The sequence below is a fragment of the Nicotiana tomentosiformis genome, chromosome 6 (genome assembly GCF_000390325.3).
Source record: "Nicotiana tomentosiformis chromosome 6, ASM39032v3, whole genome shotgun sequence".
Taxonomy (NCBI): domain Eukaryota; kingdom Viridiplantae; phylum Streptophyta; class Magnoliopsida; order Solanales; family Solanaceae; genus Nicotiana; species Nicotiana tomentosiformis.
The window spans coordinates 21,600,119-21,617,203 of record NC_090817.1 but is presented as its reverse complement, the minus strand read 5'-3'; the positions used below and the strand labels follow the sequence as shown (position 1 = coordinate 21,617,203).

The following is a 17,085-nucleotide window of genomic DNA, read 5'->3' as shown; positions in this document are numbered from 1 at the left end:
CAATTGGGGGGGGGGGGGGGAATCTCATCTAATTTAAACGAAACACAAAAGCATCACTTAAAATACCTTAAGGGGCATATGAACCTCGACTTTAACATTTAAGTTTACCATTTCATACAATCTCAAGGGCCAAAATACTCTCTACACTATTTAGCAATACACTAATCCAATTCTCCACAAGGAATTTGCCTTTTCATAACTTCCATGTATCTTAAATAGTTTCCATTCTTTCCTTCCAATGTCATATAAGAAGAGGCGCGAACTCTTCTTGTCTGGAATTGATAGAATCTCTCCCTTAGGATTGGTGGTAAACAAAGAGCAAAGACGACCCACATGTCTTTGTTAATTCTGATGATAGCTCAATTGTATGCTTCACTCATTCGGTAGTTTCACCAGTACCATTGAGAATATATAAAGCAATCGTGCCATATTTAAAATATACAGGACCTAATAGTCAATATTATTAATAATAATGTCAGACATCCCACCCCACCCCCCACACACGCACATTGTACAGTCTCCTATATTTTTAGAGAAGGGAATAGTGTGGCTGACTTATTAGCTAACTTGGGGGAGAGAATGAAGGACATCAGAGTTTTCAATGATGTAACTTTATTGCCCAATGATATTAGAGTTGTTGTTATGATAGACAAATAAGGGATTCCGAGTTTTAGATTCAAGCCAAAGAAGAATCAGTTTGTTGTTGATAAAATTCCTATTGATTGATTTCTTTTTACTAACATCAAATGCAACAATCTCATATGAAGATCCTCATATACATAAGGCAATGGATGGCAACATAGGGAGTAAGTTATGTTATGATGACCAAATGTATTTGTATCGGAGGCAACGGTTTACATTCTCTTTCATGTATTACTATTTTTTTGGTAATATAGAGGTCGGGGTATAGCCTAACCCCCACTGTCAGGGGTCCGCCTCTTTGAGATTAACTTGACAACGAGAGTGTTGTCATAGGGAAGCATGAGTGTTGCCGAGCTAAGGTGCATGAGCTAGCACCAAGGCAAAATGGGAAACGGGCAAGTAATGGCCAAGGCTTTGAGGGAGGTAAGGTAGCTTGGCAAGAGCTTGATAATGAGATGCGGGCTGAGGATGAAACTTGAATATGGAAAAGGCATCAAGGCATGGGGCAGGGATGCCAAGGCAAGGCAAAAACAAAGTGGGCAAAGGCAAGCTAAGTACAACAAAGACATGCGCGCGAGGCAGACTTGTCATGACAGTGGGGCGCGGCAAAGGGCAATGTGTGTGGACAATGGCATGGGCTAAATACGGCTGAAATGCACCTGAGAACAAGGCATTGGTGCCTGATTTAATCCAAGGCATGCACAATGGCAGTAAGCTTTAGATTGACCAAGTCAAAGGCGGTTACACGGCACATGTTGTGCACATAACGACAATTGGATTTTTGCTCAAAATCTGGCAGGTTATGCTAGCATGTTTTTGGGTCCGTGTTTTCAATATATTAGCATGATCTACATGATACTAGTAGTTGGGAGATGTCAACTATACTAGGCTATAATAGTGGGCTGTATGGGAAAATCTGAGGGTCAAGAGTGATCTTCTTTTGTACACGGCTGCACTTCGAGTTGAGTTTCTTTGTATGCTCGAGTTAAATACAAAGTTGGGAAAAGAATTTTATGTATATTTTGCCTTGTGTTCTTATTTATTTTTGTTGCCTTTACTTAAATTTCGTAGCCTATATCAGTCCTAAAGCTTACTACGTTGAAGATGCCTAAAAATATTCCAAGTCCAAAGTCGCTGTAATTTTGGCTAAGTGTTGTGAGAAGACTGAAGTCAAGTGCTAGTATTGGCTACCGCACAGGCTGGTTTTGATGGACAAAAATCAGGCATGTGACAACTGGTATTAGAGCGGAGTAGGTTCATGACGGATACACGACGGGCAGTGGCAGATCTCATGGTCTTGTTCGAAAATATGGCCGCTGGTAACAATGAACTGCGGGAAAGGCTATCGAAACTGGAGGCATTGATTGGAAATGTCCCTGAAGGTGAAGAATTTCATACCCTCGTGACAAGGCTTGCCTACCTTGAGGCATAATTAGAAAGGCTAAGCCAAGCGAATAGGATCTGAAAAACGAGACGGTGATACTACGACGTGCTGTGGGCGTGGGTGCTCCTCAATGTAGTGCTGATCGTCTCAAGGTAAAAATCCCTGAACCTAAGGCATTTTGCGGTGCAAGGAGTGCACGTGAATTGGAGAATTTTCTTTGGGATATGGAGCAGTACTTGCATGTTATTCGTGTGCAAGATGAGAAGGAGAAAGTAACCTTGACTAGCATGTATTTGAGTGAAGATGCTAAGTTATGGTGTTGCACTCGTGTGGCTGGCGATGAGAGTTTGGGCAGACCAAAGATTGAGTCATGGGAGCGGCTTAAAAAGGAGTTAAAGAATCAATTCCTTCCTAGAAATACGTCTTGGATTGCTAGGGACAAACTGAAAAAGTTAAAACACACCGGATCAGTGAGAGCATATGTCAAAGAATTTACCTCTTTGATGCTAAGTATAAGCAATATATCCGAAGAAGACAAATTGCACAACTTCATGAGCGGCCTCCAATAGTGGGCATAATTGGAGTTGCGTAGGCAGAATATTCAAAACCTCGCAAGTGATGTGGCTATGACTGATGCATTGGGTGATTTTCACTTGGGTGAAGATACTTCTACTTCAAAGTCCAATGACGGAAAGAAGGACAAGGCAAAGGAGTGGAAGAAATGTGAAAATAACAATGCTAATGAAGACAAGAAGAAGGGAAAGCAAGAGGCTGGAACTTCAAAGAGCAAGGAGAAGGGCAGCAAATTCAGTGGTTGTTTCATTTGTGATGGGCCACATCGAGCAAGGGGACTTCCCAAAGAAGGCAGTGTTGAATGCAATGTCTGTTGCGGAAAAGAGGGATGCATTGGAAGTAATGACCAGTGATAAACAAGTTGTTGGGGTCAATGCAATTGTGGCTGAAGAGAAGGGAGGCCAAGGGGCGCTGCTTGTCAACCCCTTAGGACTCATAAGTTGAGATAAATCGACGAGGACGTCGAGTTTCAAAGGGTGCGGGTGGTTTGCTAGGGGTCCGCCTCTTTGAACTTGACTTGATAACGAGAGTGTTGTCATGGGACAGCATGAGTGTTGCCAAGCTAAGGTGCACGAGCTAGCACCAAGGAAAAAAAGGAAACGGGCAAGTGATGGCCAAGGCTTTGAGGGAGGCAAGGCTGCATGGCAAGGGCTTGACAATGAGATGCGGGCTGAGGGTGACACTTGAATATGACAAAGGCATCAAGGCATAGGGCAGTGATGCCAAGTCAAGGCAAAAACGAAGTGGGCAAAGGCAGGCTAAGTGCAACGAAGGCATGCGCGCGAGGCAGACTTATCATGACATTGGGGCGCCGCAAAGGGCAATGTGCGTGGACAATGGCATGGGCTAAATGTAGCTGCAATGCACCTGAGAACAAGGCATTGGTGCCTGATTCAAGCCAAGGCACGCACGAGGGCAGCAAGCTTCAGATTGACCAAGTCAAAGAGGGTTGCACGGCACATGATGTGCACATGACGGCAGTTGGCTTTTTGCTCAAAATCTGGTAGGTTATGCTAGCATGTTTTTGGGGACATATTTCTATTATATTAGCATGATCTACATGATCCTAGTAGTTGGGGGATGTCAACTACACTAGGCTAAAATAGTGGACTGTGTGGTACAAGTGTCTAAGCCTAAGTGCGACAAGCAGGAACGGATGCACCTTCCGCTTCGCCGAAAAAGTTCACTAAATATTATTAATATGTACAAAAATATCCTAATAAATTAATTAAAATGTCACCATTTCACGCATTACATCTCGCTAGCTCTCCTGGTCAAGCGTTTCTCCTTCCTAATAGAGGTCTTGGGTTTGAACTGCGGTAGCTTTATACCGTGTTAAACAAAAAAAATTGTGCCTTTTCTTCTTAAAAATATGTATCATCGAGGGTTGAACCGTTGACCCCATAGCTGGTGAGGGCAAACTAAACCAGTGGGTCACACTAGAGCTTGGGGCACAACAATAATAAATTTTCCTCTAAGTAGGTTCCATGGTAAGTTGTCTTACTATTTTTTTTCCTTCTATCTTTTCTTGGGCGACTATGAAGTTGGTCGAAACCAATTTGTAAAGTCAAATAATGAAAGAGTTTTTAAATGATTGTTTAGTGTTATATATAGAAAAGGTAGTATTTAGTATTATTTCTAGTATGGATATTCTGAATACATTTCAAAAAAGAAAAACGTGTTAAGGAGGGTTGTAGTAATATACTTGAATTCATTTTTTCTTTAATAAGATTTGATTTTTGTCATTTTAATATGTATCACTACAGTGATTCGTTTATTTGCCGACTTCTTTAAATGTCGACACCGCTTACAAAAAATTATGAGTACGCCCTGGCGATAAGTGTAAGGCAAAGAGGTTGTCACATGTTCTATAAATGTGCAGCACCCTTATGCTTGTGGGAAGAAAAAAAAAACGTGTAAGAGTGCATGCTTAGAGTTAGAAAAGAGTTCCTAAGTCTTTTTTCAAGAGTGAAAACACCTAAGGCTAAGAATAGTCTTGTGAGAAAATCTGAGGGTCAAGAGTGATCTTCTTTTGTACACGGTTGTACTTCGAGTTGAATTTCTTTGTATGCTCGAGTTAAATACAAAGTTGGAAAAAGAGTTTTCTGTATATTGTGCCTTGTGTTATTATTTATTTCTGTTGCCTTTACCTAAATTTCGTAGCCTAAATCAGTCCTAAAGCTTACTACGTTGAAGATGCCTAAAAATATTCTAAGTCCAAAGTTGTTGTAATTTTGGCTAAGTGTTGTGAGAAGGTTGAAGTCAAGTGTTGGGCTTGGCTGCCGCACGGACTGGTTTTGATGGACAAAAATCAGGCCCGTGACACCCACCATCATGATGGATGTTTCTTTTTTTTTTTAAAAGTGTGCGGCGAGTATAATTTTGATAAGGGATTTTTTCGTTCTTATACACTATTTGAAACTTTATTATCAAAAATGTCCACGTTTAGTTAATTACCCGACTTAAATAAGTTTTATCTACAAAATATATACATTCCATCTTAAAAGGCTCTCAATCCATTATTAATACCTTCAATCAAGGGATTTAGTTACACCCTTTTCCTTTTTTTTCCCTCTTCTCTTTTCTTATTTTTCTTCCGCCTTAATATACCTTAATCATGGAAGCTATTTTTCTCCACCCAACTCTGTAAGTGTTATCCATTCTGATGAATAGCATGATGATCAAATCTTCCTCCCATATATTCTGGGTTAAAAATATTTGTCTTCCGGAAAATATGCTTGTCTTTCTCCTTATTTACAGTCTCCATCGTGTTATTTTATTCTTAAAAAGCATAGTCATGTTTGAATGAATACGTTGACTAATCAGTTCAAATATGAAATATAAAAGCAACTTTCAGTTCATTAAAAGGACTTCCAATGGGTAAATGTAACTACAGTCAAATTTCTCCTTCTATTAGAGGTGAATTTTGCTAGCCAATAATTTCAAATGTTGAATTTTTTTTCCCAGAAAAAGTATATGTAATACAGTAGAATTTGGGACGGATTTAAACAAGATCTAAAAGAGAACTTCTACTGAATCTAAACTTCATTGCATATTTATATTCAAACTAAACATATAAAATCTCTATCTCTAAGAACAATATATGGTACATCAACATACAAATTAAAAACTTATCTACAACTTTCATACATTATTTCTACCCAATTATATACAACTGCAATATCATACCACTTAAATACAATTTTATATAAATTTTATACAATATGTCTTTTGTATATTTTGTATCTAATTTATACATAGTAAAAATAAATTTTATACAACTAATTATATATTATACAACTTTCATATATTATTTCTACCCAGTTATATACAACTACAATATCATACCACTTAAATACAATTTTTATACAAATTTTATACAATATGTCTTTTGTATATTTTGTATCTGATTTATACATCGTAAAAACAAATTTCATACAACTAATTATATATTATACAACTTATCCACAACTTTCATACATTATTTCTACCCAGTTATATACAACTACAATATCATACAACTTAAATACAATTTTTATATAATATTGTTCAACTTTCATACAATATTTAAATAAAACAATATATATAAACAACAGAATATAATATTTCTACAATTATACTACAATTTCGTAAGTATAATGTATGTCATGTCTTCTTCTTCTTCTTCTTCTTCTTCTTCTTCTTCTTCTTCTTCTTCTTCTTCTTCTTCTTCTTCTTCTTCGAGTTTCAATCTTAAATTCAGCCAAAATCAAGTCTATTCTTGTAACGACTCGATCGGTCGTTTTGAGAATTTAAGTCTCGTTCGGCAGCATAAGGCCCTGCACAGCTTTGTATTATATGTATTGACTTGCGTGCGTGATTGAATTCAGTTACCGGATGATCCGGAGTGATTTGAGACACTTAGTCCCTAAGACGGAAGCTTAAGTCTTAGGATTTTTACCGTAGTCGGGACTTTGTGAAGACGACTCCAGAATGGAGTTCTGTCGGTTCTGATAGTTCCGTATGGTGATTTTGGACTTAGGAGCATGTCCGGAAAAGTATTTGGAAGTTCGTAGTGGAATTAGGCTTGAAATGGCGAAAATAAGAAGTTTAAGTTGGAAGTTTGACCGGGGAGTTGACTTTTTGATATCAGGGTCGGAATCCAGTTCTGAAAATTTTCATAGGTCCGTTATGTCATTTATGACTTGTGTGCAAAATTTGAGGTCAATCGGACTTGATTTGATAGGCTTCGGCGTCGAATGTAGAAGTTGAAATTTCTTAGTTTCATTAAGCTTGAATTGGGGTATGATTCGCGATTTAGCATTGTTTGATGTGATTTGAGGTTTCGACTAAGTTCGCAATATGTTTTGAGACTTGTTGGTATGCTCGGACGGGGTACCGAGTGGCTCGGGTGAGTTTCAGGGTGATTTCGGACAATTTCTAGGCCATTTTTAGTTGCTGTTTTTTTGCCACAGAGGTATGCATCGCGATCACGGACAAACGGTCGCGATCGCGAAGAGCAATTTTGCTATTTCAACACTGTGAATCGCTATCACGGAAGACTTTTCGCGATCGCGTAGAGGAAACTCTTGTCGCACTGACCCGACTTTGGAAGCTCATATCTCGCAATCTATAAGGAATTTGGAGATGATCCAAATATGAAAATTGTAGCCCTTTGTGTCTAGTTTCAGAGAGATAAACCATTTATCATTTGTTGGTGTGTACAAAAGGTTATGGTAGATACACTACAGGTTGTCCGGGAAGAGTTTGGAAATCTCTGTTGCATAGGGCTGATTTTGGAAGCTTATATCTCGAAATATATAAGGAACTGGGAGATGAGAAACATATGAAAGTTATAGTCTTTGGAGTCTAGTTTTAATAAAGTTATATCATTTATCATTTGGAGTTTCGTACAAAAGGTTATGACTATTATACTAGAGGCTGTCTTGAAGGGTTGGGGAGTTTGTTCTTCGCGATCGCGAAGAGCAATTTTGGGGATGAAAATTTTTGTGCTTCGCGATCGTGAAGCATTTTCCGCGATCGCAAAGATTAAATACCTGGACAGTAGTTATATTTCGAGGTTTCAGCCATTTTTGACATATTTGGAACTATGGAGCTCGGATTGAAGCGATTTCTGAGGAGATTTTCATCATATGGATTAGGGTAAGTGTTCTATATCCTAAAGTATTTATATTTCATGAATCTATGATTATATTCATTGTTTAATTCAAATTTTAATGGAAGAAATCAAGATTTTTGTAAAATCTTCCAAAAATAAAAATTTAAGATTTGGAGGTCGAGTTTTTATTGGAATTCAATAAAATTGGTATGGTTGAACTCGTATCGGAATGGGTGTTCGAATTTCATGAAAATTATGTCGCGTTCCGAGGGGCGAATCCCGCATTGACTTTTGTTGACTTATTGGAATAAATTTTTAAGTCGACATATTATTATCCGAAATTATTTTCGACGAATTTTAATGGAGTTATACAATTAATTTGGATATATTTGAGCTGTCCGGAGGTCAATTCAAGTAAGAAGGCTATTTTGGAATATCGGCCTAACTTCAAAAAGGTAAGTGTCTTGCTTAACCTCGAGTGGGGGAATTACCCCTTAGGCATTGAGTCTTATGTGCCATTTGTGAAATGTGAAAAGCCGTGTACGCGAGGTGACGAGTACGTACTCGGGCTTATACGTGCAAAATTCATTGAATTAAAGTCTTAGGCATTATTGTGTAGTAAATTGGGAAATTGTGGAATATTATTAAATCATCTGTTTGCCATGCCTAAATCCTTATTGTTGAACTTGTTTTTATATGATAATTTGATGTGATTGTTACTTGAAATATTTATGAAATTTCGTGAGTATTGTTGGTCTAATATTTCTTGAAAATTAATTCCAATATGAATTTTCTTATGCAAATAATTAATTTAAGCGAGCTTAAGAATAAGTGTTAATATAATTATCTAAATTTGCATTAATGAAGGTTTTGCTTTATGCTGAGTAATTTCTATCTCTATTAATTATTTTTGAATGTTATATACATTGTGTGGAGCCTTGGGCTATTTGTTGTGAAATTAATTGATTTTTGTTACATCTTTGGAATTTGGTTGTGGCCATTAGGCAAATTGTGATATGAATTGATTTTATTATGTTGTTGTGTTAATTTTCCGTGTAAATTATTGTGTTGTGTGAGTTATTATTTTGGGGAGATAAGGGTGGCATTTCACCGTTTATATTATCTGGGTATGAGGGTGGCATTTCACTGTTGTTGTGTTTGTTGGAATATTGTATGGGCGGAGCGATAAAGGTGGTTATAGGAGTGATAAGGGTGGCAATAGGAGCGATAAGGGTGACTATTGATATTGTCTGGGCGGAGCGATAAGGGTGGCTATAAGAGTGATAAGGGTGGCAATAGGAGCGATAAGGGTGGCTATTGTCAGGGACGATATATGATGATGTGGGGTTATGGTATTGATAATTTTCATATGATGTTGTGATTTTCTTGTGTTTACTTTTATACCTTGTGCAATTTGTCTTGTTGTTGGTAAATTGATAACAATCTGATTTATGTTGAAATATAGAGCTTGTGGCTATTGCCAGGCGGATTATAAATTTAATTATGGGCACGAAGTGCCGTGGAGATATGAAAAATGGGCTGAGACCCGTGTTTATGAAAAATATGAAAATGGGCTGAGACCCGTATTTTTATGATTATGAAATGAGGTGTCACATGGTGACTTTTTAATTGAATAATTATATTCAAAATATTTATTTGGAAGGATTTTTATTTAGAAAGTATTATATGAAAGAATTATATTTGAAAGATATTTATTTGAGGAAAATTATATTTGAAAGAGAGTTATTTGGTAGAATTATATGTGAAGGACATTTATTTGAAGAATTTGATTTAATTGGGTGTACTTGTGTTTATTATTTGTTGAGCGATATTAAATGGCTTTTTGTTGTCTTGCTGTGCATATCACTGGTTGTTTTATGATGTCCTTATTGTTATCTGTTTCCTAATATCTTGTATATTATATTGCAGAGGCTATTAGACTAGTGAGTGTCTTGATTGTACCTCGTCTCTACTCCACTGAGATTAGTCTTGATACTTACTGGGTACCGACCGTGGTGTACTCATACTACACTTCTGTACATTTTTGTGCAGAGCCAGGTATTTGAGATATCGGACTTGAGTAGAGTTAAAGCGGGTCCGTAAGGATTCAAGGTAGAGTTGCTTGGTCGTCGCAGTCCCGTGGAGTCTTTTCATTTCATTTTAGTGTTAATTTTTAATCAAATGGCATTGTATATTCGGTCCTCGTGATCATTTCATGTATTCAGTTAGAGTTTGTGACTCAGTACTACCAGTCTTGGGAGGATGTATATTCATATTTATTCCGCTGTTAGTTTTGGTTTCTTTTTTAATTCAAAAAAAAATAGCTTCAAAATATAATAGAAATTGACTTACCTAAGTCTTAGAGACTAGGTTCAATCACGACGCTTGTGGTGGGATATTAGGTCGTGACAAGTTGGTATCAGAGATCTAGGTTCATAGGTTGTACGAGTCACGAACGAGTTTAGTAGAGTCTTGTGGATCGGTACGGAGACGTCTATACTTATCTTCGAGAGGCTACAGAAGTGTTAGAAAATTTCACTTCTTTCATTCCTTATCGTGCGGCATTTATTCAGCTTGAAGCATATATTTTATGTTCTTTTGCATCCACTCGTGCATGAAATTACGCACTTGGTATCAACTATGCGCCAACGGTTCGTGATACTATAGAGGGGTTATAAGGGAGCCAGGGTTGCTCAACCATTATTACAACGTGTCGTCTAGATCGAGGATGCGAAAGTATTGAGAGATCATTCAGTTGTGCACATTTAGGTGCAGCAGGTTCTGACATCTGGTTGATAAGTATGATATTAAGAAGGTTTAATTAATTGCCTAATCATCACAATTGTGGTAGGGGCACGAGGTGGATGTAGATCTGAAATAGTTGGTGGTATTAGAGACTACGTAGTTCGTATGGGATTTCTATTTAGCGAAGGGTACATACGCAACCAAGGCACTGGAGGAAGCGAGTTTAACTGTCACGAGGATGACATGCACCAAATAAATGACTTGAGGTGTCTTATGACCGGTGTCCTACGAACGATGATGGTTAGTATTGTGGATCATCAGAATGTGTCTTATGGCTTCGTGCCAAGTGAGAGAGTCCACTATCAACGATCAAATTGCGGGGTCATGTGTTATATGAGTTTTGGCCTGAGATGTATTTATGTGGTATTGAAAGGTTCTACGAAACTTTTATATGATTAAGAGATGAGATTGTATGGGATGATGCTGGGACTTGCGGTATTCCCGCTTTGTTAATAATTTTACATTTCAGTATCAACGAGGTCATGGAAATAATTTCAAAATACTCGGGGTTGTTCCAGTAAATTCTTTTAATGCACCACCGGCATGGGGTTCCTATAATGGTTATTCCAGTTATCCGGTACAGACTCTGTGTGAGCAGCCAAAACCGCAGAGGGGTTGTTATGAGTGTGGTGATATTAGACATATCAAGAGAAATTGTCCCAGACTTGGGAGGGGTGGATTTCATCAGAACACTCCAGGTACAAGCTTTATTCCAGCTGATACTCCCTGTGCACATTCAGCTAGAGGTGGAGGACAGGCGGGTAGTGGGCGCCTAAGAGGTGGAGGCCCGACCTGTTGATTTAATCACTATGATTTGGCTGAGGCCAATACACCAGATGGTGTCGTTACAGGTACGATCCTGATTTTTATTATAAAAGGATATTTTCCTTAATTTGATTCGGTTCTGAATATTGAGGTGAGTCCTCCTATTATGCTCCACTTATGGGTGAGCTTCGTAAATTTGTGACTCACTTATATGTTTATCCATGTTGGGAGATTTGAAGATGTGAGCCCATGTATGTCATTTATTTTTGTACACTATTGAGGGTTATAAGTCCAAAAATAATTTTTATTATTCATTACAGTGGGTTTAATGTGTTTCGGAATAATTGATTCCAATTTTTATGAATTATATGCCCTACCGGGATGAGGGTTCATTATGTGTTGAGAAAATTGTTTACGACATTTATTGAAAAGAAGAAAGAAAGGAAATTGAAAATTTCAGTTGGCACGATGTGCAAAATACTTGTGATTCCGAGTTGAGGACAAGGTCCTCGCATTTCTTTTTATATGATGTGAAATATCTAAACCGGGCTACAAGTTACGGTGGAAGTTGTATAAGGACGAGGTCCTTGTGGTGAAAATTTTTATGAGTTTAAATTCTCCATTTGTGAAATTTAAATTTGTACTATAGTATTAATAAGGAGTCATGCCTGATGGGCTTATTTGATAATTCTTGTATATCTTTATGTGCATATTTAACTATAATTGTGCTGTAATTATTGAATTTTAACCTACGAGGTGAGTGCCCGGGTGGCGTTAAATGTGATTCGTTAATTCGGATAAATAATTATGAGGTATTCATGCCTCGCATTTGTTGCCAGTGTTACGAGAAGTTGAAATGAGATTTTGATTAATATGAGGTTAAATGGCGATGTTGTAATCGATTATGAACAACTATTAATACCAGAGATGTGGTGATGGGCATACATATGATGTGCTTCATGTCCTGATATCATTATGATAATGCGGTGCTTGTAATGTTGAGATTAGTGCTATTGATATATATATTGTGGATGTGTTGTTAGGAGTTATTTTGGTATTACTCTGGCAGGTGGATAGGCCCTATTTACAAGGGAGACGCTGCCGAAATTTCTATAAAAAAAATTGGGAGTTAGTAAAATTTGGGAAATTGAGACGTGCGAAAGAAAAGATAAGTTATGTTATGTGCTTGAGGCAGGACTCTACTTCTCATTCAAGGGCGAATGATCCTAAGCGGGGGAGAATGTAACACCCCGGAAAATTTTTGAAGTACTTCAACACTATCAAGAAAGTTGATGTGCGCAGGCACGAGTTGTTATAGCCAGTTGAGACTAATACCGTGCGTTGTTGTGAAAAACAGGTCTTTTGAAAATGGTTGGAGCGTAAGAAATTAGTCTTAAAGATTTCAAATATGGGTAAAAGAATTAATCTCAATTGAGATGGAGCTGACGATCTTATCTCAAATGCGGTAATGTGGGATCAACCGTGAGTATATGTGTAAAAGTAAAATCATCAATTTGGTAACCTCATAATAATTCTTAGCACGTTCGAGGACGAACGTTTGTTTAAGAGGTGGAGAATGTAACAACCCGATCGGTCGTTTTGAAAATTTAAGTCTCGTTCGGCGGCATAAGGCCCTGTGCAGCTTCGTATTATGTGTATTAACTTGCGTGCGTGATTGAATTCGGTTACCGGATGATCCTGAGTGATTTGGGACACTTAGTCCCTAAAACGAAAGCTAAGTCTTAGGATTTTTACCGTAATCGGAACTTTATGAAGACGACTCTGGAATGGAGTTCCGTCGGTTTCGATAGCTCCGTATGGTATTTTGGACTTAGGAGCATATCTGGAAAATTATTTGGAAGTTCGTAGTGGAATTAGGCTTGAAATGGCGAAAATAGGAAGTTTAAGTTGGAAGTTTGACCGGGGAGTTGACTTTTTGATATCGGGGTCGGAATCCAGTTCTGAAAACTTTTATAGGTCTGTTATGTCATTTATGACTTGCGTGCAAAATTTGAGGTCAATCGGACTTGATTTGATAGGTTTCGACGTCGAATATATAAGTTAAAATATCTTAGTTTCATTAAGCTTGAATTAGGGTATGATTCGTGGTTTTAGCGTTGTTTGATGTGATTTGAGGTTTCGACTAAGTTCGCAATATGTTTTGAGACTTGTTGGTATGCTCGGACGGGGTACCGAGTGGCTCGGGTGAGTTTCGGGGTAGTTTCGGACTATTTCTAGGCCATTTTTAGTTGCTGGTTTTTGGCCACAGAGGCATGCATCACGATCGCGGACAAACGGTCGCGATCGCGAAGAGCAATTTTGCTATTTCAACACTGTGAATAGCGATCGCAGAAGACTTTTCGCGCTCGCGTAGAGGAAACTCTTGCCGCACTAACCCTATTTTGGAAGCTCATATCTCGCAATATATAAGGAATTTGGAGATGATCCAAAACTGAAAGTTATAGTCCTTTGTGTCTAATTTTCAGAAAGGTAAACCATTTATCATTTGGAGGTGTGTACAAAAGGTTATGGTAGATACACTACAGGCTGTCCGGAAAGAGTTTGGAAATATCTGTTGCATAAGGTTGACTTTGGAAGCTTATATCTAGAAATATATAAGGAATTGGGAGATGAGAAACATATGAAAGTTATAGCCCTTGGAGTTTAGTGTTAAGAAAGTTAAACCATTCATCATTTGGAGTTTAGTACAAAAAGTTATGACCATTATACTAGAGGTTGTCTAGAAGGATTGGGGAGTTTGTTCTTCGCGATCGCAAATGGTTTTCCGCGATCGCGAAGAGCAATTTTGGGGCTGAAAATTTTTGTGCTTCGCGATCGCGAAGAGTAAATACCCGGGCAGTAGCTATATTTCGAGGTTTCAATCATTTTTGACAATTTGGAGCTATGGAGCTCGGATTGAAGTGATTTTTGAGGCGATTTTCACCATATGGATTAGGGTAAGTGTTCTATATCCTAAAGTGTTTATATTTTATGAATCTATGATTATATTCATCGTTTAATTCGAATTTTAATGGAAGAAATCAAGATTTTTGTAAAATTTTCCAAAAATAAAAATTTAAGATTTGGAGGTCGAGTTTTTATTGGAATTCAATAAAATTGGTATGGTTGAACTCGTATCGGAATGGGTGTTCGAATTTTATGAAAATTATGTCGGGTTCCGAGGGGCGAGTCCCGCATTGACTTTTGTTGACTTTTTGGAATAAATTTTTAAGTCGACGTATTATTATCCGGAATTATTTCCGACGAATTTTAATGGAGTTATACAATTAATTTGGATATATTTGAGCTGTCCGGGGGTCAATTCAAGTAAGAAGGCTATTTTGGAATATCGGCCTAACTTCAAAAAGGTAAGTGTCTTGCTTAACCTCGAGTGGAAGAATTACCCCTTAGGCATTGAGTCTTATGTGCCATTTGTGAAATGTAAAAAACCGTGTACGCGAGGTGACGAGTACGTACTCGGGCTTATACGTGCAAAATTCATTGAATTAAAGTCTTAGGCATTATTGTGTAGTAAATTAGAAAATTGTGGAATATTATTAAATTATTTGTTTGCCATGCCTAAATCCTTATTGTTGAATTTGCTTTTATATGATAATTTGATGTGATTGTTACTTGAAATATTTATGAAATTTAGTGAGTATTGTTGGTTTAATATTTCTTGAAAATTAATTCCAATATGAATTTTCTTATGCAAATAATTAATTTAAACGAGCTTAAGAATAAGTGTTAATATAATTATCTAAATTTGCATTAATGAAGGTTTTGCTTTATGCTGAGTAATTTCTATCTCTCTTAATTATTTTTGGGTGTTATATACATTGTGTGGAGCCTTGGGCTATTTGTTGTGAAATTAATTGATTTTTGTTACATCTTTGGAATTTGGTTGTGGCCATTAGGCAAATTGTGATATGAATTGATTTTATTATGTTGTTGTGTTAATTTTCCGTGTAAATTATTGTGTTGTGTGAGTTATTATTTTGGGGAGATAAGGGTGGCATTTCACCGTTTATATTATCTGGGTATGAGGGTGGCATTTCACTGTTGTTGTGTTTGTTGGAATATTGTATGGGCGGAGCGATAAAGGTGGTTATAGGAGTGATAAGGGTGGCAATAGGAGCGATAAGGGTGACTATTGATATTGTCTGGGCGGAGCGATAAGGGTGGCTATAAGAGTGATAAGGGTGGCAATAGGAGCGATAAGGGTGGCTATTGTCAGGGACGATATATAATGATGTGGGGTTATGGTATTGATAATTTTCATATGATGTTTTGATTTTCTTGTGTTTACTTTTATACCTTGTGCAATTTGTCTTGTTGTTGGTAAATTGATAACAATCTGATTTATGTTGAAATATAGAGCTTGTGGCTATTGCCAGGCGGATTATAAATTTAATTATGGGCACGAAGTGCCGTGGAGATATGAAAAATGGGCTGAGACCCGTGTTTATGAAAAATATGAAAATAGGCTGAGACCCGTATTTTTATGATTATGAAATGAGGTGTCACATGGTGACTTTTTAATTGAATAATTATATTCAAAATATTTATTTGGAAGGATTTTTATTTAGAAAGTATTATATGAAAGAATTATATTTGAAAGATATTTATTTGAGAAAAATTATATTTGAAAGAGAGTTATTTGGTAGAATTATATGTGAAGGACATTTATTTGAAGAATTTGATTTAATTGGGTATACTTGTGTTTATTATTTGTTGAGCAATATTAAATGGCGTTTTGTTGTCTTGTTGTGCATATCACTGGTTGTTTTATGATGTCCTTATTATTATCTGTTTCCTACTATCTTGTATATTATATTGCTGAGGCTATTAGACTAGTGAGTGTCTTGACTGTACCTCGTCTCTACTCCACTGAGGTTAGTCTTGACACTTACTGGGTACCGACCGTGGTATATTCATACTACACTTCTGCACATTTTTGTGCAGAGCCAGGTATTGGAGATATCGGACTTGAGCAGAGTTAAAGCGGGACCGTAAGGATTCAAGGTAGAGATGCTTGGTCATCGCAGTCTCATGGAGTCTTTTCATTTCATTGTACTGTTAATTTTTAATCAAATAGTATTGTATATTCGGTCCTCGTGATCATTTCATGTATTCAGTTAGAGTTCGCGACTCAGTACTACCAGTCTTGGGAGGATGTATATTCATATTTATTCCGCTATTAGTTTTGGTTACTTATTTAATTCAAAAAAATGGCTTCAAAATATAATAGAAATTGGCTTACCTAGTCTTAGAGACTAGGTGCCATCACGACGCCTGTGGTGGGATTTTGGGTCGTGACAATTCTTCACCAAAACACCCTCAAAATTGAGATATAAACTCCAAACAATATTCTCAATTGTTTGCAACAACACCCAATCCAAAAAAATAATACTTTTTGAAAACCCAAATTCGAATTCAAAGCTTTTTAATGGTTGTCAATGGTGGAGAGTCAAACACCTTCAAAATTTATTGATTGACAATTTCAATTTGAACACCAATTGTGCAACATTACTGAAATTTGAACACCAATTGTGCAACACCTTCAGCTCTGCATTACTGAAATTTCAATAAGCATGAAATTGATGCTCTCTTTCCCTTTTCTCTACATTACTGGAATTAGGGATATATATATATATAGAGAGAGAGAGAGAGAGAGCATAAGATATAATTGGTTCCTAATATAAACGGATACTCATTTAATTCCTAAAGTGTATATAATTGATAAATTTGTATATAGTATGTAATTAAATTAAAACTTGAGTAGGGAGGGTAATAAAGTTTCAAATAGTGTATAGGA

The 17,085-nt window shown here is 37.0% G+C and overlaps 1 protein-coding gene across 1 annotated transcript; it reads left to right on the top strand.

Moving 5' to 3' along the window:
- Positions 1-2,250: 2,250 nt before the first annotated feature.
- On the top strand, positions 2,251-2,595 carry LOC138893666 (uncharacterized). Its single transcript, XM_070178315.1, has one exon. It carries the CDS (start codon positions 2,251-2,253, stop codon positions 2,593-2,595), a length of 345 nt encoding a protein of 114 aa, XP_070034416.1.
- The last annotated feature ends 14,490 nt before the right edge of the window (positions 2,596-17,085 follow it).